At 32.2% G+C, this 23883-nt stretch overlaps 1 protein-coding gene across 1 annotated transcript in view; it reads right to left on the bottom strand.

Annotated features, from left to right (window-relative positions):
• Positions 1-2496: 2496 nt before the first annotated feature.
• The window catches only part of LOC112637652, a 94441-nt gene continuing 73054 nt past the window's right edge, over positions 2497-23883 (bottom strand). The window contains exon 5 of the mRNA XM_025407799.1: positions 2497-2691. Coding sequence (XP_025263584.1) covers positions 2662-2691 — 30 coding nt within the window. The 3' untranslated portion in view covers positions 2497-2661. The remainder of the gene's footprint in view (positions 2692-23883) is intronic.

Raw genomic sequence — 23883 nt, 5'->3', positions numbered from 1 at the left:
GACTTGTTATAAATAGAATCTACTGTATGCATTTTTACTAGAAAGAAGATTATTTTTCATATTTTCGAATATGCTTGTTGATCGAGAGATAGAGAGAATCCTGAAGAAAGAAATATGTTACAACTATTATAAGAGCTCTTTTATAAACATTTTATTCTTTCGCTGTAATACTTTTTAAGGAGATATACGTTGAAGTTAAGTAGCATCTAATATCAAATAAAATATCTATCTGAGGGAAAAAATAAAAAATCGTGCAAGAGAAATATAGAAATATAAAATTAGATATTGTATACTATTACACTACTAAATTGTAAATAATTCGAACATTTGTAAATGTGTATTAAATTTAACAATATTTTTGCAATTAATATCGTAAATTGAGTGAAAAAATTTATTCTTTATTTATACAGACATATATATATTCTATTTTGTATATAGACAATATATACAATATTGCGACGTACAGTGTATACTTGCATGTATTAAATGTTGTTTGGAATCGCCTAAAATTACGGTTTTAAATTTTCCTCGATATATCATAAAAACAAGAAGCAATATTTATTTTGTATTTTATCTCACGTGCACATATCATGTCGTATTTCGTTATTATTGTTCTAATAATAGTGTAAAAGATTTTTTCCTTTCTACTCATCATTTCACGCACAATCTAAGTCTAAATATATTGATTTTGCAGCTATTTTGTGTCTGCATTAATTTAATTAAAAAATAAAATATATCACAGAATTTTTAATTGATTGACTTTTATTTGGTTTAATTATTTATATTATTACAAATATAGACTTAGTTTTTCACTCAATCAAGTATATGTATGGACATTTGGAACAGAAATTGCCTTTTTTTGCATATATATCTATAAGTTTTGTTTGTCTTTTCAATCATTGCATTTCTACACATTCTAGTCTTCTTCCGTTAAAACCATTTCAAATGCAATAACTTAACTTCAAATTCAATCCACCTTTTCCAGGTCAGTAAGTATGTAGCGCAGTTTACATAGTTCTTAGAAAGTGGCCAAGACTATCGAAAAATTTCAATATAATACGCGAATTGCAAAAGTGTTGGACAGTATCTTGATAATCCGCAGATGAACAATTATTGCGTGAATCTTGTTACAGCGATATTAAAACGTCTCGATAATAAATTTCCGCGAAGTTTCGAGCACAATGAAGTGATCCATGAATAAAAATCTTTCGCTTTCATGAAAATCCCGAAGATAAATGGACGAGCAAGCGAAGAAATTTCTGCTGGAGCGCGCAAAGCGGCTAAATTTCTTTAAGAGACGTCAAGATTAGTACATCTGGAAAATTTGCCGTGCGTGGAGTTTTCAAAATTACGAGAAAAATACGTACTCGAGGAAATATCGGAAGCCATTGTCATAGATCGTATAATTGCCAACGCGGGATGTGAAAATGGAATTTTTCGATCAAACTTTGCACGTTTTTTTCGATAACAAATTATGAGCTGCGAACGCGCCCATATATTCAAGCTTTGTGAACTGTAATAAACGTTTCGGCAAACTGTTCTTTGTGGCAGCATTGCGGTATATAATTACGTACATTGTTCCAGTAATATTTGAATGCTTTTTTCTTCTTCCGCATATTTTAACAAAGGAATATATCCAAAATGAATAATAATATTTTATCATGGAATAAATACGTAATAGATATATTGACCAGTGCACTGTTTATTAAAAAACTCACACAAATAGTAATTTCGGTAACGAAATGTTTATTTATAGTCGTTTTGTGTATGTCGCAAAGTAAAAGCGTGTATTTAGTAAAAAGGTTACAAGGTAAAAGAAGATTTTATTTTTTGTATGCCTTCATAGTATAAATAAGGAGGATAATTTTACGAGTCTAGCAAGTAACTATTTTTCTTACTTTAGAACGTTATATAAGAATTTATTGAGGTACGCTGTTATCGAGGTATTAAATAATGTAATAACACTTCTGGTTCAACGTCACAAAAGAATATGAGGAAAAATTCAAGAAAGTGAACCGAAAGAAAATATTATTTAAAATGAATGAAGATCCGGATTCCTAAAGAGCATGATTTCGATGAAAAAGTGACGAGACACTTTTATACTGAAAATATAAAATCGTGAGATAAAAAGAGATGTTTAACATTGCTCAAAACAAATAGCAAAACTCTAGAGTATTCATTTTTAAGAGAAATAAAATAGTAATTTCTCTCTGTCTAGTTCTCTAATTATTTTTTTTAAAATCATACTTGCGAATTTATATTTTCAACGAGTTTTGTACAGTTTGGAAAAATTATATAAGTTCTACAAATGCAATAGATGTCTCAGCCTCAGGCATAAATTTTTTTTCATAGACTAAATACATATATATTTATTCATGTCGGCTTAAATAAATAATACTGAATTGGGACATGTTTTTACGACTTTCTATGAAAATAGAAACTACATTTATTCTCGTCACATGATTTGTCAGTTGTTGATCAATGTATGGCTTTCGCCCCATCACAATGCTATCCGATGCTGAATCGTAAACACGTATCACATAGCGCGACCGTAGGTGCAATGTAATTGTAACGTAGACACTGACGTAGAACCGGACCTCCACGTTGACTCTCGAGTACAACTTGGAAATTCTGCCCCGGGCTGCTTACCGAAGCAACACGTCAAGACGTATGTTTACAAGCGTCCAAATCCTGTGTAAACAAAGAAACACAAACAATTCTTCGTCGCTCATTCCTTTGAAACGATTAAACTAAATTGAACGATTGAAACTAAAAACCGCGATTGTAAGTTTCTAGAAAAATATTTTTCATACAAGATTTTTCCTTCCTTTATTGTTAGAAAAATAAGAGAGACATTTTCCGACTGTTTTGTGTAAACAGATTGTTATAAAATCTCTCGAGAGAACTTTATCGAGAATTGATAATCATATAGTAGAGGAAAATATCGTAATGTGAATCATTTTCTCGAAATTCTCATGCCAATATACTCTTGGTACGTTTACGCTCGTGATACAATTTCGCCATTTACATGCTCTATTTATCGCACCGCAATGTATCCTGCACCGTTACATTAATGCACAAGGTGGTCACCATCCCATTTCGCGCTTGCTGTCAGATACATCGGAAAGCCAGAAATTTGAAGCAAATTATATATTAACACGTATTTTAGCAGATAAATTCAGTTTGCATTTCATTCATCTCCTGTCGATAAAATAATCCTTTTGTGCTAAAAAACACAAGTGTTAGTCCTACAAATGTTAAATTAATATACATCGTAAAACATGTGTAATATTTCACAAGCATATATAGCGCTATTATTTAAAATTATTTATTTATATTGTGTTATCTGAGAAATAATGTGTATTCGAGATTGTAAAATTGCGTGATTTAAAAGATTATATTTAGACTTATTGATTGCGCTCGAGAATTCTTATTATTTCAATAGCAGTGAAATTTATTCTTTGGAGTATTAAAGTGAATCGTTAAAAAATTTAGTACGGAAAAATATTCCAAATGACCATTTAACGATACATTTCATTCGATCATTGATTAATTTTATCTATTAAGCTTTCATGTATGGATAAGTTATTCTCTTTGTGTTCTTAACGAAATTTTAACATCAAAGCATTCCAATTTAACATGGCGGATAATAGATTATCTGCTGGTACGTATGGAACTGCCCAATGATACTATGCCTAATATGGCAATGATCTAAAACGATTATATTCGAGCCGTAGAGAGGCAAGCGCAAAGCTATGTTTCTGACAATCGTGATCAACGATGTGAAACGATATGACAGAATGACGTTTGACATTTTCATTACCTTGCAATATGCGTTTGTAACATAGTCGTATTTGTATGTGCGTGTATATATGTATGTACGAAGTATTTCGAAGAGAGAAAGCGAGTCAATTTTTGGAATTTCAGCTTTATTGAAGCAAGAATTCCCCATTCAAATAGGAGATTTAAAAAGAGTTAAATTAGGATAGAAGAAATATTTAAAAACAAATGATTTAAGAAATAAACTCAAAAATTAAACATTACAAAATATAGCGTTTTTATATGGAAGCTTGTGTAATAGTATTAGTCAATAATTTATCAATTCATGCCACATGTAATTCTGGGGATATTAATGCTGTCATTGTCACATGGGATTTTGAGATGTGCTGCTGTGTTGTGTAAAACTGAATTCCATTGTACTATATTATCCAAAACATGGGTATGCATCGTGTTTCGTGTGAAGGAATTAATATAGTATATATGTATTTTCGCTCATCCCATGCTCTCCCAGCCCAGTTGCTGTAGGTGTTGCTAGTAGTACGTTTTAACACGCTGTTAATTAATTATTAATTCATAAAGATTAGAACAGGTTTTTTTTAAAGATTTTTTAAATGGTTTTTTTTAAAGATGATACATCTAATTTTCACGATAGGTATATTTTTATTAATTACTGTATATTATATTATATCGAGACAAATGATAAAAATTAATTTAGTCATATACTTAATAAAGTTTTTCTATATATGTAAACTGTCATATAATATATAATAAAATGCATGACAAATTTGTGTGTTCATAGAAAGTTCGTAGCGAATGAGTGCTCGGTAAACTTTTCCAGTTTCGTTAAAACTTTGGATAATACAATTAGTATTCACGGATAAGTAATGTATCCGGATAATCTCGTGATTGAGTTTGTGAGAGAAACTCTATCAAATGATTATTATGAATAAGAAACTTGTTTAGTCCCGAATCAGGGACTAAAAAAAATAAAATTAAAATTGTTATTTGCTGCAAATAATTATTTACACTATTATTCTGTCACCTGTATACACGAATGAAGAAAATTATTTCGTAGAAAGTTTCGTAGCAACGCGTAGTAAATACGTATAATATGAAAAAATACAAATGAGATTGATATGATTTTAAAAATAATCTAATATATATAACAACAATGAAACTGAGCAGAATCAAATAAGCAACCATAATTACAATGGCTTTATAACTGCAATGTAGAAAGCTTTATTCCGGATTGGCCGAGTTTGTTAACATGGAAAGTACAATTAACATTCTAAACAAAATTAGTACCAACTTTACATGAATATGCAAGAAAGATAGAAGTCCAACAGAGAGATTTAATGTTATTCGCATATATTAGAATATATTCCGCAATTTGGGTGCATTTTAAATAATCTTTATAGCAATTGAGAGAATGTTTTCTGCGACAACATTTCATGAATTTATTTTTGCGATAATCGTATTATTTGTTTAATTCTAAAATAGAATTTTATTTAGATAAAAAAGGAGAGAGTTCATTTTCTTCTTTCGTCATACTTTATCAACTTAAGGAAGAACAGATTATCCGAGGCAAGCCTACGTTACGATAAATTACATTATAACTCTCTGTAAAGAAATTTTGCACCCTTCTCGAGAAGTTGCTCAATGTATCTATAGACTGTAGGATACTACATTTCGCTTAGAAACACGAACACACTGCAAAATCTCACGAGGGGGAAATTTGTTTTTCTCTGTCAAACATATCCGTTAATTCTATGCAGATTTATGTATGAAAATCAAGCTGCGAGATTAATTTGATCGTAGTTTGCATTGTATGTATGCTTTTGTTGCAAAATATTTAAAATTACCTGAATAAAACGCGTCGTTCATAACGCGCTAATAGTATCCGCAAATGAAATCGATTCGATTTACGACAACGTTAGTTGACAAACTCTATTAAATACGAGTACAACAACTTTGGAATTTGCAATTTTACGACGTGCGAAAGCTTATTACGCGAATTTCTAACGAGGAGATAGAGCGCGGGAAAACGTTGGAAATTAGAGATGTGAGTTATTTAGAAATTAGCATTATAGAAGCAGACACAGAAATAGATCAATAGCAAACAAAATTATAGCGTGCATCATGGATTCCCGTCATTATTTGAGTTCGGCAATTTTAAGTCGCGACAATTTTCGGAAATCAATCGAATTCGATATACCTCGTGACTTGTCGGATCCAACGTACTCCATAACAGGATTATTACAACCCTCAACCTTCAAGCCTGTACGCATGGCACATTACACGTACATATGCAATGTGCGCATGTTGAAGTCACTTTTACCCTCGCAGTCCCTCGTAAGCTCTTCGAAAACTTTGTCTACAAGCTGAGTGGGGTTTGGTCGGTAAACTTCGCGTTAATTTCATGCAGATTCGAAGGGGTTAGCGCCCGTGAGCGAGGCTTAAACCCCCGCAGTGTTGCATACGGAGCAGTGACGTGTCTGTACAGTGCATTAGCACCCTCGGCTGCTGCCGCGATTGCTCATATAAAACAATTTTCTTCTTGCCTCATTGTCTCGACAACAAGGGGCACTGATTAATAAATCGTAAAGCTAATAAATTTATAAATTGTGTGGCAAAGATATTTGAATTCAACATTATTTAAAAAACATTTTAATTGTTTTAAATGAGAATTTTACATCAAAGATATAGACGAAGAATTCTCGTGTCTCTGGACACACCGTTTGAAAATTACTTATACCTTAGAAATATAGATTTATTGGAAAATCAAATTGACATTCTAGATTAGCACTTTATTATCGAGAACTTGTATTACGTACTAATCATATTAATGGTAATTGCATTCTCTGGTGGTTCGTTAAATTTTACATCGTTACTATGTCAATATGAATGCATTTACGAATGACTAACAGCGATGAAACGTGAAATTAATACGATATAAGAATATCGAATTGCGCTATTAATAAATACTTAAAGTTTTCGCGAAAGCTTAATTGTTTACCGGTATCGCGTTACTAAATTGTTTGCCAAAAGCATTACGAAGTGCATGCTAACCAACAGTAATTAACAGCGCATTTCATCTTTGATGAGGAAAATAAACCAAAATAATACGATGGTAAATCTCTCGTGAAACCATCGCAAAACTATATGTTCTAAAAAGAAGGTACGTATTTTTTTTTTAACGTCAGGAAATGAGAAATGACGTAATAAAATTTACGATTATTTATCTCCTATGTTTCTCGAACTCGCGTTTAGCAAAGTTGAGTATTTCGTAACTCTGCGTTAAATTCTGCTATAAAGCTTGATTTTGCAGAATAATCCATGAGGGAAATAATTTGTCGCTGGTTGACACATGCAGGTGATATTAAGCAGATGTTTGCACGACGTGATAAACTGTAGGACATAAATTCACCGGTCCCAATCACAGTCGTGGCCCATTCAAGCAAGTCATAACCAACAGTCGCGCATTAACGCGTTATGCAACTTTATACGAAGTAATACACGAATTATTGAGTAAAGAACTTTCAACCTCGGTCGTTATGATGCCGAAATTCGATGCGATAATTTCAAACATTATTACTATTATGTTAATTATATTAAACAGAATTTCACTAGCTTGATAGATAATGGTACGCGATAAATGAAAATTAATTGCAAATTCTGTAATTTTACGTATATTACGTTTTTGGCATAATTCGAATATAGCGATAAAGTTATATGTATATATTTTATAAATTAAATTTGCGCAAAATATTCTGGGGCAGGTTCGCTACAAATTTTTTAATGTAATAAAAGAAGAAGATTAAATGAAATCTATTTCAATTATGATTTATAAGAATAAATAAGAACGCAAAATAAAAGTTTTCCATTTCTACTGATAAATTATAAATGTAATTTTTCTTTGAAAATATCATTCATTAGGTTATCATCTAAAAGCAGAGCATATAAAGGAAACAGTTTAATTTTTATTAATTTAAGGTTTATAAAGTTTTTCTATAAATTTATGAAAATATAAAATTTATAAAAAACTATTTTGTACTTTTTATTTGATTAATATTTTGACATTATTTATATCTAAAAAAAATACAGTAAATTAAGCTGTATGTATAATCAACAATTTTGTATATCTTCTTAATTTGAGAGATATTAATTATATATATATTAATTATATACAATATAATTTCTATTAATAAGTTAATCTGGATTATGTCTACTATATATTTTATATGTATTTAATGCGTATGCGCATTTCGCAGAGCCCTCCTTCTCAGAGTTATATTCCTCTTTACGTTATTGCTCGTTAAAGTTACCGTATCAAACTGCTACCTTTAAACTCGAAGTAATCAGTCGACGGACTTAATCGCGTCTGCGCAAGTGCATTATTCTGCTTTAAGCTCTTGCTTCTAACCAGCAACGCGGCGTTTCGCTAATAGAATCTCCATCCGGCAGACGCGATATTTGTGCGCCGCGATACATCGCCGGTCGTTAATCGTGAATCCGGTAGCTCGCAGCTACAGCCCCGCGTCGCGTCCCGCTCGTCACCGTATATTTATTAGCGAGCGACATAGATGTTCGCGATAGAATATGCGACTAGAATAGAAGATCGCATCGCACCAGAACAACGAGGTCGATCGAGACACGAAGCGGACTGGACTAATTATACCAGCGCTCTTGTCGATGGCCTATCTCTCCTCGATTTTCTGAATCATAGTTATCAACCATTTCTGAATCGCATTTCCAACAAAGAACACAAATGCGACTTCAATCTAAATAATTCTGCTCGCAGAAACGTGAATGGAACAATCGTGAATGCACCTCTGAAAAGATGAAAAATGTCACATCTTAAGTGTCAAAATTAATAAAAATAAGAATTGCATTGATAAATCAATTTACATGATTTTGAGATTGTATATTTGCAATATTTTTATTGTGTCTACAATTTTGCGAAAGTTTAATAATATTCTTTAAAATCAAATTTCATTGTGCGAATAAATTTTTAAATTTTTATGAAAAAGTAATATATTTCTGTAATCTATTTGTAGGAAATTTATATTTATCGCAGTGGTAGTTTCTAATCTATTTAATATAAAGTACAAAAATACATGCACGGTTAGAGAAAAACAATCAGTGCAATCGAATAGATATTTCTGAACAAACATGGAAAATATCACGTACGCCAACTTGATTAATTAGATCTCTCTCGAAACGGACTCAAAACGGTTGGTCGAACGAGAATGAATCGTTAGCAAAACATTTGCTTTTCGCAAAACAACCCGACTGTACGGTGCCAAACGTATTAACACCATTTCAACTTTCTGCGCTTGTTGCAAAGTATTAAACAATACAATTGTTTGTATTTCGCGCTAATACGGATTACGTTTTTACAGTATATCACTTTAATAAAATATTGCAATCGTCATTTTTCGATATATACCAATGAGTAATATATTTAACTTTAACAAGTGTTGATAAATCATTCACGTACTTTTATTGCATATTGCAACAATGTAAGATCAAGGGCTTTAAAAATATTATAGAAGGTTTTAATAATGGAAGTAATTTAAATCGAAATCATTGATTTTCAGAAAGTCGATAATTTTCATCGATATTTATTTTACAAATAAGATTCAATTTTCATTAGTTACGATTTTAAAATTTTATTATTTTAACTATAAATAATAACTATAAATTAATTAAATATAAATAAGTAATGAAGAAAAATCAATGCAAAACTAAGACAATACATCAATGCAAGATTAAGACAATACATTTTCTGAGATCATTGACAATAAATGTAATTATTCTGAACTATTTGCACGCGTAATAACGTGATGTACGTTTACGCACGGTTCTCTTCACAGACGAGAATTGAATTTCGGATGAAATATATAAAAGTCCATCTCAGAAGGTATTTTATGTCGATACGGCGAAAATTTCTCCATCTACGCCGTAGAAGCGCGGTTATGCCTCTGATTCGAGACAAAGGGCCGCAAATATGAAGGAGCACAGAAGGGTAGAAAAGTAACAGAAAGAAGAAAACTCATCGACTCGAGAAGTATTTCGTGCTTTGATATACCATAGACCATCGATCCGCGTGTTTGTTTTAAACAGTCGTGACGCTTACAGATCGATGTCTCGAGGAAAAAAGACTTGAAAATTTTATAAAATCATGATATCATATATATTTCTCTTATGTTTTTACATCGTCTCGCCGGTTTATCAAGCGCATCAATGTGTAATCCTTAATCTTTGATTTTATAAAAAAAAATTTCCCTATTCAGTTTTTTATTATAATATAAAGCATATCAAGTGAATCGCTCACATTAATCATGATATGATCGTCATAAACGATGTCATGTATAATTCTCTTTTTCTCTCTCCTTCGATACTAAATTATATGCGCATATAGTGCATTCTATCATAAATTATTAATGCAACATCATGTATCTAGCACATAATTTTTATTATCTTGTTTGGACAAACACGCGATATAGTTTTTACTTTCATTTCACTCGTCGAGAAATTACTCTCAAGTCCATCGTGGAAAGCAGACAACCGTTTTAGACACGAAACCTATTAAAGACCCGAAAGGTTAAACAGTGCATTAACCTTCAACCTACCGTAAACACCGAACACTCGATTACCTGCTATAAAATTAAAGTGTCCCATAATCATCTTTATCGATTAAAACACGATAGCTTACGAGTAGTAAAAATTTCGAACAATAATGGACGTTGTCCCTTATGATGAGACGGTATGGAATTTGCTCGAAATTCTGAGATGGAATGGGAAATGGGAAGCCTGGAATTCACGACGAATGCGTGTGGACATCCGTCTTTGACCATTTCGTAGCTGGACTACGTCCACTTGGTATTCATGTCGAAGCAAGCTCAATTCTGCAGACAGAATTTGATGCATGAACAGCTTAATGCCGATTTTCAATGCGTCCACAATTTCGCGACAGGTGCTTCTCTAGGAATTCAACTCGAATAGCTCGTTTGTGTCGTTACGTTCTACGAATAGCAGTTGGTAGTTTTATCATGACAGAAGCACGTTTTTTCAAGAAAATATACTATAGCGCTATCTTATATATTTCAACAAAGTTTAAAAATTCTCAGAAAAAGATTAGCTCTATGTGCAATATCAACATAAAGTTTAAAAGTTCTTCAAGTGTAAAAGTTTGATATACAACAATTTATTTCTCTTCCTTGTGTGTTTTATACAATATTTTAATTTTTCATCAATTTTTACTAAAAACATATTTCTCGCAATAAAATTTTAAATAAAAAATCAATTTGTGCAAACTTTGAACGTTTGTCCAATGTTTATATTTGTAAATAAAAAATAGATAAAATAATAAAAATAATATTCTATAAAAATAATATTCTATAAAAATAAAATAAATCCATAGTAAAAGTAATACTTATAGATTATTAAATTAATAAATAATATTTTTGGAAACATAAATTATGAAATATTTCTTCATTATAAATCACAAAATATTTTGTGATTTACTTTGGCATGCAACTTAAACATTAACTTATATTAAAATCTTACACTTCACAATTATATATATGTGTATGTGTGTGTATATTTCTGCTATATTTTATTTTTTTTTATTAAGCGCTAAAATAATAAATAAAATATTGTAACATAATGAAATCATAAAAAATTTGATCACAATAATTGAATTATAATTATGATATTTATATTTTTTATAAAAATTAATCAATAAAAATATTTTGTAAAAATTTCAATACGTAGAAAAGGTGAAAAATTAATAGACGGATTTAAAGAATATAAATTATTGACTTTATATACACAAAATAAATCGGATTAAAATTGCATTAATAATTCTTATGTATAGTTATATATAATTTCTGAAAATCTTAAATTATCTAGTCAACACAATTCTATTTTAATTACCTAGATATACTATTTTTGTATACAATTTTGTACACAATAATACAAAAGTTTATTCCAGTCGAACTTGGAAGATTAAAATTGCAATATTACTCAACTGAAATATAATAATGCACTAACCATATTTCGTGAGCAGTCATGACCATTGCATGTGTTACGGACCCGAGGCGATCCTGTTCACGAGTAACCAGAGATCCAGAGGTAGTTCATCGGAAGTTTATACCGGCATCTATTACTGAAGCAGCAGGGGAATCGCATTTGCCATCTGACTATGTCAACATGATTATTTAATGATAACGATTGACGCGTTGGGCTCTCTAACTACTTGTTTGTAATATACTGCAACCTATATTTTCTCAAGATTGAATGCGACAAAGTTATATCTAAAGAATGTAATAAACATAGTTAGATAATTCCGATAGAATTGCAAACTCACTCTTTTCATTTGTTGGACATTTTTCTATCAATTTTATTCCTATGTTGTCACTTCATAAAAAAGTTAGTTATAAAAGACCCCGCACATTTTATATGAAAAAAGCGGCTTCGGCCAAATTGGCTGAAATTGAAATATGTTATAGTTTAAATTGTGCTAATCAAAAGTTTCCTCGGGCAAAAAATCCGAAAATTAAAAGTATGAAAGATACAACGATTTGAAGTGGATGGTATTGAAATTTAAAAAACGCCTGTTTTTGAATATATGAATTAATATATAAATGTTTGAGAGAAATATTTTATTAATCTATGTATTAAAAAACAAGCGTTTTTTAACTTCAATACCACTTCAAAACATCGTGTCTTTTATACTTTTAATTTTTAAACTTTTTGCCCGAGGAAATTTTTCATCAGCACCATCTAAACAACTACAACATATTTCAATTTCAGCCAATTTGACCAACGCCACTTTTTTCATATAAAATGTGCGAGGTCTTTCATATAAATATATATGTATATTTACCAAACATATAAAAATATGTTTTTTAAAAGATAGGTAAATGAAAGGTATTATTAGATAAATAAAAGATATTATTTTTTTAATATAATAAAAAGATATTTTTATAATTCTACAATGTCTAGAATGTTTTACACAGAAAAAGAAAAAATACAATGTAATCGACAAATAGCCACATCGATTACTCCGTTTTTCTCATATTTCATGTGTCTAAAAAATTTTAATACGGTCACCTTAATTAAAACTAAAGTGCACCCCGATATCGGGGAATGAAAAATTATTCGTTACAGCAAAAATGAGTTCGTTGTGGTTAATTAATGACGTCGAAAGACCGAGCAAGACCTTTCGGCCGAGAAATAGCTTTCTATAACTTTCTCTCTTTCCATTACAATCTTATCGTTTCATTCTCGAAAGAACATTCAGATTACAAAAATTATTTCTTTGAAGAAGCATATAAGCGAGCATATGTGCGTGATCAATGAATAGTAAAAAGTTGTTTACACGTCAGCCATTATTTTGGCTTTTTCATCAGCGTTTGACAGAATTCCGCGCGTAACTCATCGTCGATCCCCATTCGATCAAATTCTTGTCGAATTGCTAAACAAATATTTTTCAAATCAAGTCACGTCAGGTATTCTCGTTGCACAAATTTGCACTATTCTCGTTCAGTTAAATCAACTACAATCTCGTTTCTCCCTTTGCGCGCCATATACACTTCAATAGCAATTGATCCAGTCACGTTAACAATCTCCGTCAGGATTTTTAGTAGATACAGCAACTTGTGGTCCTTTTGCAATTTCATTTAACACATATTTTGTTCGAAAAATTTAATTGCTTTATTTTTCATTTTATATTTAATAAGAGACAAATTATCATTTGTGTGTTTCATTGTTAACCGAAAATCCATAAAACAAATAAATTCTCTGGGACAGAGTTTCTATTGGAAAATGGAATTGCTTTGCGTACGTGATCGAAAAGTTTAGGATTGCTTGTTTAAAAATAAAGATCGCCACGGATAACGATGTCTAGAAATAATTAATGAAAATGAGAGAAAGCGGACAAATTTTTCTGTTTAAACGCATTGGAATTTTCGTTCCGGAACAAATAGAACAGACAATCCTACAGATTGTCTGGCAAATTGAATCGCACCAGATCAAAATAATCGGCGTATTCGTACACGTAACTCCAATCTAATCGTAACCGCCGTTTATCCACCAGAAGCGGAGCCCATCGATATTGCCGACACCACCGACTTGAATTTATCGGAGCTACATCGCGACACGACTCGGTTCGCTAGTGCAAGAGCAAAAAAGTGCCGATTATAAAGCTAATGACCTGGAAACCAGCTGAAGAAATAAATGGCCTTACTGCAGTGCACTTAAAAGTATAGAGAATTCAAATATGTATGCGTCGGAAGGATAAAAAAAATGAAGAATTTTCGAATCTGATGCTACCCATTTAATTGGTATGCTTTAATGATGGTACCCATTTAATTTTGTATGCATTGTTTTACGTTACCGTTAAATTTTATAACGATTGCACTGCATGCTATTCGCTGATTACTTCATCTATTCTATTTCCCACAGTAGTGTCGGACACGTATGTACAAAATTCCCGAAATACCTTTCTAATTGTGGTGCTATTTCTCTCTAAACTCGATAAACAGGACAATTTGCAGGAAGCTCTTTCCATCGTATAGAGAAAAGTCAAACACATCGACGCACCGATATGTTTTTCATGATACGAAAACATATCTGTGAAAATATATCTGTTCATCGTTCATAGTGCTTTTCCATCGTTTATAGGTCCCTAGAAATAACAAACAAATCACTTACGTGATTATTTTATTAATCGCGTTATATGCAAAACGCGAAAATAATCATGCGCATTTATAATAACTGAATAATAAATTTTACGAATCGCTGACAATTGTAAATATTTATATTAATGCTAAGTATAATTTATTAGTTACAGACAGCTAATATAAATTAAAAATGTAAAAATGTAGAAATGTAGAAATTAAGCTTCAAAATAATATAAATATATTGCATTAATGTAATAAAGATAAAATTTTAAATTAGTTTTTGTATATTTATTTATTCATTGTGTTGCATAAACATGTATTTAAAAACATATTTATTAATTTACGTTTCATTGTTTATTAATTTATATCACATATTACATATATATTTGAGTATATTAAAACGAAAGTCATAGTATTTAAATTTATTTTGTTTTTATTGAGCTAATACAAACATATTTTTACAAATCTCTTGTTATATTTAAACCTCTTACTTTGCTTTACATTTTCAAGATGCCGCAAAATACGTCGACAATTTTTGTTATGTATGTGGTGAAGTGACTCTTTCATCTCAGAAACATGCAATTGTTGTCTTAATCAAAACAGCATATCACCATTATTTCAATTTATGAGATAAAAGACCAAGATAAATCCTGGGCACACACTTTCTTGAATTTATGTGAATCTCGTGGTTGGTTAAGAAATAAAGTAGGGTCAATGCTTTTCACCCTTCTTATAATATAACAAAAGTTTAAAGGTCATGTAAATAATTATTTTAAAAATAATTATTATTTTTATGATGCTTTCAACTCAACATGAAATATCGAGAAAAAAAAATGGATCATTAATTATTCGTATATCCTATGAGTTACACAACTAGTACTCTGAAGATGACTTGTCTATTCCAATCCGAAAAACAATACATCCTGGAGCCTGATAAAAGTATGGCAATTGATCGAGAAACATCGTTTACACTTAATATTAAATTCTTTCACAAACGTTATTAAATTAAGTATTTTATTTTATTTAAAAAGTTGAATATCTCGAGATCTAGAATTAATAAAAATATTGTAATATCATATTCTATTTTCTTAAAAAATATTTATTAAATAATATGTATTTCTCTCCAAGCATAGCGATGAGAAATATGAGATTTTTCTTAGTGATTTCAATTCAATGTCACTTCACCAATCAAGTATCACGATTTTTTCATTATTGTCGATCGTGGCAATTAAATTTTTTCACAATTAAAAAGGACTTAACAAAATGTCCGTTGATACTGAACACACTTTCACTACACGTTCTCTCGTTATTACACGGTATACCGCGTAAAAATGAGTAATTAACTTGTCAGTTACTTGGGCGATGACAGCTCGCGCATGACCCCGAATTCCGACGATAAAATATATCGCAGGGCTACAGTACTTTCGATATATATATGTACACACGTCCTCTTATTATATCATTAATTTAATGGGATGATCTCGCGTGAAAGCGTCAATGCCACCGTTGCCACCGCATAAACCGAATGATTCAGTAGTACGAACGTGGTATGGCGCGACGCGACACCATAGTGATAATATTCTAATCGGCGCGCGTGCTCGTTTCACGCTAAAGTTACATCGGGTTGTGATAAAACGTTCCGCTTTCGCTCGTATGTCGCTCGCGATTCGCGAAAAACAGCACGACGCGGATACACGGACGTATTATATAACTGTACTCCGCGCGCGCTTCGTTTAATTTCGCAGCGAGTGCGTTTTAATTTAATTTTCAAACGAATTTGATTGACGCGATGGAAAAGGCTTGAGAACTGCGTGAGAGATTGGAAATCCTCCGCGTGCTGTCCCGTTCAATTTGATCGCATAGATAAATTTAAGTGTGCTTCGCAATTAATACTGTATGTCTGTGTGCGTGTGCGTAACAGAACACGTATTTTTGGAAATATCCTCTTTCCAAAAATGATATCAACAATTTCCGTTATTGTTTTAAAAAGCTTATAAAAAATTTACGATAAAATTATTTGTAGAAAACAATAAATAAAAAAATTAAGGAATTAACACAAGGAATTAATATGCATCAACAATATCCTTGCTTTGGTGGTGCTATTCGTTTATGATTAATTATTAGAAATTTGCTGATTACTGGGAAAGCTATATGTTATTTATACCGGGTAACATAGCAACGATAATATTTGCGAATTAAACAGTTTATAACGTAGATAAATTTTTACAAACATTCATCAAATTGTTAAAATTTAATGCGCCCCGTTGTATAGAATTGTGTAGAATTTCTACAACAACGCAAATTTATTGATTAAGTATTGAGAATAATTACTCCAAGATACAAGAAAATCAAGACATGCTCCGCGCTGTAATGGAATCGTTAATCATTTTCATCCTTCCAGTGAAATGTAATAATTAACTATCCTATCAATATGAGTGTCATTGACAATGCTTCAGTTCGTTTGAACTACTAGCTGATTAATTAAATCAGTTAATTCGATCAAGACAGCTAATTAAAACAAAAAGAGCAATATCTAGCGCACGATGAATTAATTATTGGCAATTCATGGTGATATGTCCGTGATAACATCTAGCATAACCACGCACGCGAGAACATATCGAATAAAGTGTTGCAGCGTTAAAGCATCCCTCGCTACAATACAGGGCTCTAATTTATGATGAAAGCATTTCGTTCCATCGATAATAGCGAGACGCGGGGGAGAAAAACGCTGACGCGACAAGTGATAGGTTCGAACGATATGTTTTATGCTTAACGAATGCTCTCCTCCACGACGCTTTTCATCCATGATCTTTATTATCCAAGTCTTCTATCTATATGACGAGAGAGAGAAGCTTGCGACAAAGCATCTATGACAATGCGTTTGATTGAGAAAAAAGATAATCCCGGATTTTTAAGATCGACTTTACAAATATTTTTATTAAGTTAATTAAATAAGCTAAATAATTTGATATTTTGCACTATAGAAAATATTATTATCAGATTTATTACCAGATATCAAAATTTATATCCTAAAATATATAACATAATTTCGAGATATCTTTATTTTCCGTAATGAACATAAATATATTATATTATACATACAATATTATAAATTCAATATCACAAGATAAAGTTACATAAACTGATATTAGTTTTTTATAGAATATTAAAATACGCAATTTATAGTTCAAACAAATATATACAATATATGTAACTTAAAACATATAGAAGGCAGAAAGTTTCTCAGAAAAATACTTTACTTTGTATAATCAAATTATCCTCCTTCTAGACAGACAAGAGAATTTTTCTCCTTGATATATTTTCTCCCTCACTTTATAAAATCTTTGAAAAGATATACTATGTCGAACCTTGAGATGAAATAATTTCTTTATGATATTGATAATGTCTAGAATTATTGTTGTAGCAAAATTGCAACAATCGCAAACACTTTATGGCGTTCAAAAGTTTATTGCAAATTGATATGAGCGTCTTATAAATACAATTTCTACAACAATCTTATGCATTTTGCACTTGATAAAATGTAAACTTGGCAACAAGAATTTCGTAGAAAAAATAATGCATATATATTAAGCATTTAATGCTAAATATTCGATTCTTATTTTGTCTACTTTCGTGTCTCCGTTATTTCAAAATAAGTGACTAGAACCGGATAGGACATAGTATTGTATACTATATTTATGCAATGTATGCATTTATGCATCCTAAGAGGCTTATGATAATCTGACAGCGCCAAATCCACCGCTGAATAAAGTCAAAAAATGTAAACTGGATGAGATGAGAGATAAAGGTAAATAAGCATAAAATGTGTGAAATGGAACGAAGTAATGATTTGCCTTTGCGAGAAGCTGAACATTTCTGTCTTTCGCGAATATCGATAGGAACAGTGCACGATGAAGTAAGAGGAAACGAAACGCACACACGTACATCAACGATGGTAGATCTTGGATGCCAGTTGGCAAAGCATGCAGCAGAGTGTACGTATAAATTTCTGTAAGACTTCCCGCGGGATGAGTGATCGATGAGGAGCTTTCCACTTCGCGCAACTCCGGATATATATCGCGAATAATCGAGCCGGAATATAAACCGCCCACATATTTTCGCATTTTTCAAAGTATATGTATTTTTCAGCGTACGTTCTCTGTTTGCGTAATACTCAGGATCCCGAAAGCATATGTTTGCAACCGCATAATCAGATTTCAATGTTTTGCAAGCTCGCGGCTGTCGAAACTATGCGAACAAGCGGCAGTGCGATGTAAACGAGACGAAAAGTGGACATTCTCACTTTGATGGTTTTCGTGAAAATCGCTGCAACGGTTTAACTTTTTATCAAGCCGCGACAATTAAATGCATGGTAATAACGCACGCGATGCACGAAACTTATTTAGCCTCTCTCTTTCTCTCTCTCTCGTTCTCTTTCGCTTTTCGTTCCAATGCTTCTTGATTTGTACTCGCATGGATATTTAAGCGAAATAACTGTATGGAAATTTTTTTAATGAAATAACGGCGCAGTTTCATCCTATCTTTGCATAGAATTTGAATGGAATAATGTGTATATATTGTCTCGCGTATTATAATTTTAGTAAAACTTTAGTGTATGAAAGAGAATTGCAAACAAATAACTCCAACAAATTATATTCATTAAGATTAAATGAACGTTGCTAGATGAGTTAATTCGGACGTTGAAGCAAAATACACATCAATTTTCATTTTTTACACAAGATCGAGAAGACCATTATGATATCGTATAACTTCAATATTTCTCGTAGGAGTTACATTATTTAATTTACAAAGTTAATCAATGTTTCAAGATTTAAATTTTAATAAATCATAAAAAACAATAAAACCAATCTATTTTCTAAAATCACATCAAAATATTACAATATGCTTTTAAAGCAAACTTGTATATTATTGAAGCAAATTTATATTTTAATAATTGTTAAAATAATAATTCCATCGTATATTTGAGAGAAAGGTAAATTTGTAAAGTACATTGAAATGTTCTTTCAAAAGAAGAATAAGTAAGATAATTTGTAAATAATTTGATTAAATAATTTGATATTTATGAAACACTATAATTCATATTTTACATTTCAGTTCAAATAATGCACACCTGGAGAAAAATCTTTCGCGGAGAAAATACTTTTTATACAAAAAACCATTTTATGCTGCCTCAACCATGGATAAACGGAAGACGCCTCGCCCGCAGGAAACTTCGACAGAGAAGCGAAATATAAATCTACACGAAACGAGAACGTTCCCGCTTCCCTCTCTCGGTATAACATATATGCGGCATAGCAGCTTTTCCCATAACGAGAAAGTAATGCATCGGAGAGACGAGAGATGATACCGCAAGATTATCCCTTTGCAGTTTCTTTTTCGGCGAGCGATTAACTTTCCTTACACGCTACACCGAGCATGGAATATATGAAATAGCTGATTTCATCTTTTCTAATTGAATGTATCGCAAATACGTGAGCAAGAAGAACAAGGGAAGCATCGCAACGTGTAAATGGATCCTCGCACGTATAAAAATTGTTATTTCCTAGTCCGAAGAACGTGATGTGTTTTTCTTCAGGCGGTGTTTTTCTTCATTGCGTTCGCGAAGATATCTCCGGAGACAAACATTTTCCAGTATTTTCCACGCGGGAAAACATCAGTAAACTCTATTACAGTATACTTTAGAAATTATGTATGCTTAAGCTCGAAAAGATTCCGTGTATTTGTTTCAAACGCAAGCAACAGTATGGAAATATAACGCAAACGATGGAAAAACGGCAATTTTAGGTTCTGATTGCATCGCGCCAGAGAAAGAAAAAGAGAGAAAGAGAGAGATATAATCCTATAAAAATACGACTAAATATGTGGGTCGATCCTCTCGTATGATGGTATAAAAAATTTTGAGATCGATAAAATAAAAGCTTGAAGTGATGCATTCTCAGTTTGTACGGACATATATATAGCGTGTTGCATTAATTTCAAACACAATCGTGGAATACATCAACTGTCAGATACGAACTATGCCGTAAAGAGGAAAAGCATCTTACCCTATGTCATATTTTTGTTACGCATTTTTTTAAAAATCGAGAAAAGTACAGAAAAGATTTCACCCGAGTTTTGAGGGCGTTTGTGCGGTTGTGTGATTGTAAATTTTGTTCGCGGGTCAAGCAACTGTGCAATGTTATAACCGAAATTCTGTAAAGCGTTTCGGAAATGTTGCCAGCGGAATAAAATAAAACTCGAAATGTTTCTAGGAAACTATAAGAGACGGTGAACGTAATAGCAAATGGAAAAATAATACATCTTCCGCGACAGCGCGGCGTCGCGTTGTATATTAGTTGTGCTCCCGACTAATTTAGAACAATATCCCCTTTGATTTGGATGGGAATGGATGGGAGATAAAAAATGCACCATTACATCGAAAAGACCTCTTTCGAGAGGAAGTAAATATCACTTTTTACGCTACCAAAAACACGCACACATTTAGAGACAAAATAATACATTTTCTCGAAATAGCGTAAAGTTTAATCAAAGTATATTTCTGAAAATATTTGAACAACTCCTAGAAACTATTTACACACGAAAAATTTTTTTATGTAATAAAAAAAGTCATGCTAAAAGATAATAAAAATGTATCGCGTATCTGTACGTAAGCAACTAAATTATTTAAAAAATAATTTATAAAGATTAAATATATAAAAAGACATTAAGATAAAATATATAAAATTTTCTTCATTTCTTTGTCCATTGATAATTCGAATAGCTCTTTATAAACGAAAAATACATTGTCTTTCGTCAAATTATTATCGCGATATCAATGAAGTCATCAATAGTTCTCAGTGCTCGAATATGCATTAGGAAGAAGACTCGGTTTTGATCTGCTCGTTACATACAACCGCAAATATGTACAAGATTCGCCAACCACCTGTAACGATGGTAAGCCGTAAGTGCCACAAACATGTGCAATTATGATATTTAGGGGTTCGGCTGATCGCGACATTTTTAGGGGACGTCGATTAACCGCTATCTCGTTTGCATAAATTCTCGTTATTCTCGTTTCTTTTATCAGATATTATTCTCGATTTATAGTCCTGGCAACAAAAAAAGCTATTCCATTTTCCAAACATTATGATAGATTTACGGAATATGCAGATGACGAGAGAGAGAGAGAGAGAGAACCATCTATAAACAGATCATCTCTTTAAATTCATAACATGTGTATTTCCGGTCGAAAAAAGCGCGATCGCGTCTTTCATGAATCATACTTTGATTACTTTTTCGTATTTTTAAAATGCGAATGCGCTCGTTATGATCGACGATCGTGTCAAAATACAAAAGTAATATCAATGAAATTCAATCCACTATTGAAAAGCGTCTCTTGCAAATTCAATATCGAACGTACACTGAGCGCGATAATAAAACCGATAAATTGATGACGCAGATAACTACTAGTTGATATAAATCTCGTTAGTTCTCTTTAACTATTATACGTCACTTGTATTGTCCGATTACAGCCGACACACGACAACGAATTAATTAATGATGTTAATGATGAGTTCAATCTAAAAATGTGATTGATCAAAAAACGCAATATGTAAAACTGTACCGCTTGTTTCAACAACTTCGGATGTTACTCATCATAACGCTCGAACACTTTTTTCAATAAATCGTCAATCGTAAACGCGAAATTACTTTCTCATAAATAGTAAATAGCATCTTTGTACGATAACATCAAATTTAATTAAGTTGTAATTAATAAACTGAGAAGCATTCTATCGAATTGAACTATAAAAAAGAGAGGAAACTTGTATCCCGAAATCAGAATCTTATCTAAAGTGTCGATATCGGCGCCACGAGACATGCTAAATTTTTCGTATTCATCGAGCTGATATAAAGCGATGTTGATGTATTCGCGAGCGTACAGGGAAACGGACGGCCACATTCGAGATTCGCACGTTTCTATTTCGCTATCCGTCTCCATGCGACCGGCCATTGTTATCCAGCCGATCGCACTGTGTATGGCAGCATACCGCGCCGAGGCTTATTGACGTTGACTTCCGATACAGGTTGCCGAGTCGATCCCGCTGCCCTGCCTAGAGCACACGGGGGAGAGAAACGCGCTCATGTCAAGCCCCAATTACGGATAATCAATTCCACCGACATCTTCGAACTGCTTTAATTAGAGCCGCGGATGCTCCTTTTTGTGGAGCATCCTCTCGCGTCCGACCTGATAACTCCCCAGCCTCGGTCAAACAGCAACGTAGACCTTTCGAGAGCCGTGTCTGACACGCAGCGATTTCAAATAAAACGCCCTTCGCACGGATGTATGTTCTCGCATATACCGAAACGCACGATCGATAAACCAAACCCGATATAACCGTCTCTCTCTTTCTCTCTCTCTCCCTCGCCCCTTCCCCTCCTCTCTCTCTCTCTCTCTCTCTCTTTCTGTATATATATATATATATATATATATATATATATATATATATATATGTGTGTGTGTGTGTGTGTATCAATCTGTAGGGAATATATCCTCCAGTCCTACCGAAGCATTAATATGTACATTTTGTATTAAGTTGGTGTTTCGCGTTATCGTTTATGCCTCTTTTTTATTTCGAATATTCTATACAATTTTCATCTAACGATGATTTCGTTCCGAACGCGTTAATTATGCGCCATTACGCGGCATGCTTTTTATACGTTAGCAATCTGATTTCTTATTGACGTTATTTGTCAACGGTATACTATAACGTTATCGTGCAGTCACTGGGGTAATGCGAATCAAACGATTCAATAAGCGAACGTACCTCTCATTCGGTGCAAATATATTTGTACGAAAAATTGAGATAGGATACGTGGACGTATTAAATAAATTTATTTCTTGTAATTTTATAATTGAATAAAAAACGATTATTAATTTATAAAAATGTATGAAGTGCAAATAATAAATTATCTATCTAATTAGCATAAATTTTGAAAGATTGCGTGTGTGCGTGATTTAATAAAATTATATCGAAAATTGTAACGTTTATTGAAAATTATTGATATGTTCCCAGCTATATCGACTCTTCGATATAGTCAATTGAATAAAGCTTAGCGATTGATTCTATTATATCCCATATATCAAATGTTCAACTACAAAATCAGCTTTTTCAATACGTCTATTAAACGCTCACCGGAAGCAGTGTACGTTTATCCGATTAAAAAATCGTATTTCTGCCACATGGTTAAACTGACTTTCGCGAACACGCGATAATCTTGGCGACGTTTCTGCGGTGCACGGAATAATTCGAGCAACTTGAGGAAAGTATTCAGACAAGCAACTGCAGTGTAAATTCACAAACACGCATAATTTTTTCCTTCTTACATCCCCGATTCTGCGGTATTTTCTCAC

Source organism: Camponotus floridanus, unplaced genomic scaffold (genome assembly GCF_003227725.1).
Source record: "Camponotus floridanus strain SB8 unplaced genomic scaffold, Cflo_v7.5 scaffold19, whole genome shotgun sequence".
Taxonomy (NCBI): domain Eukaryota; kingdom Metazoa; phylum Arthropoda; class Insecta; order Hymenoptera; family Formicidae; genus Camponotus; species Camponotus floridanus.
The sequence above is the reverse complement of the archived record's forward strand: the minus strand, read 5'-3'. Positions and strand labels throughout refer to the sequence as shown.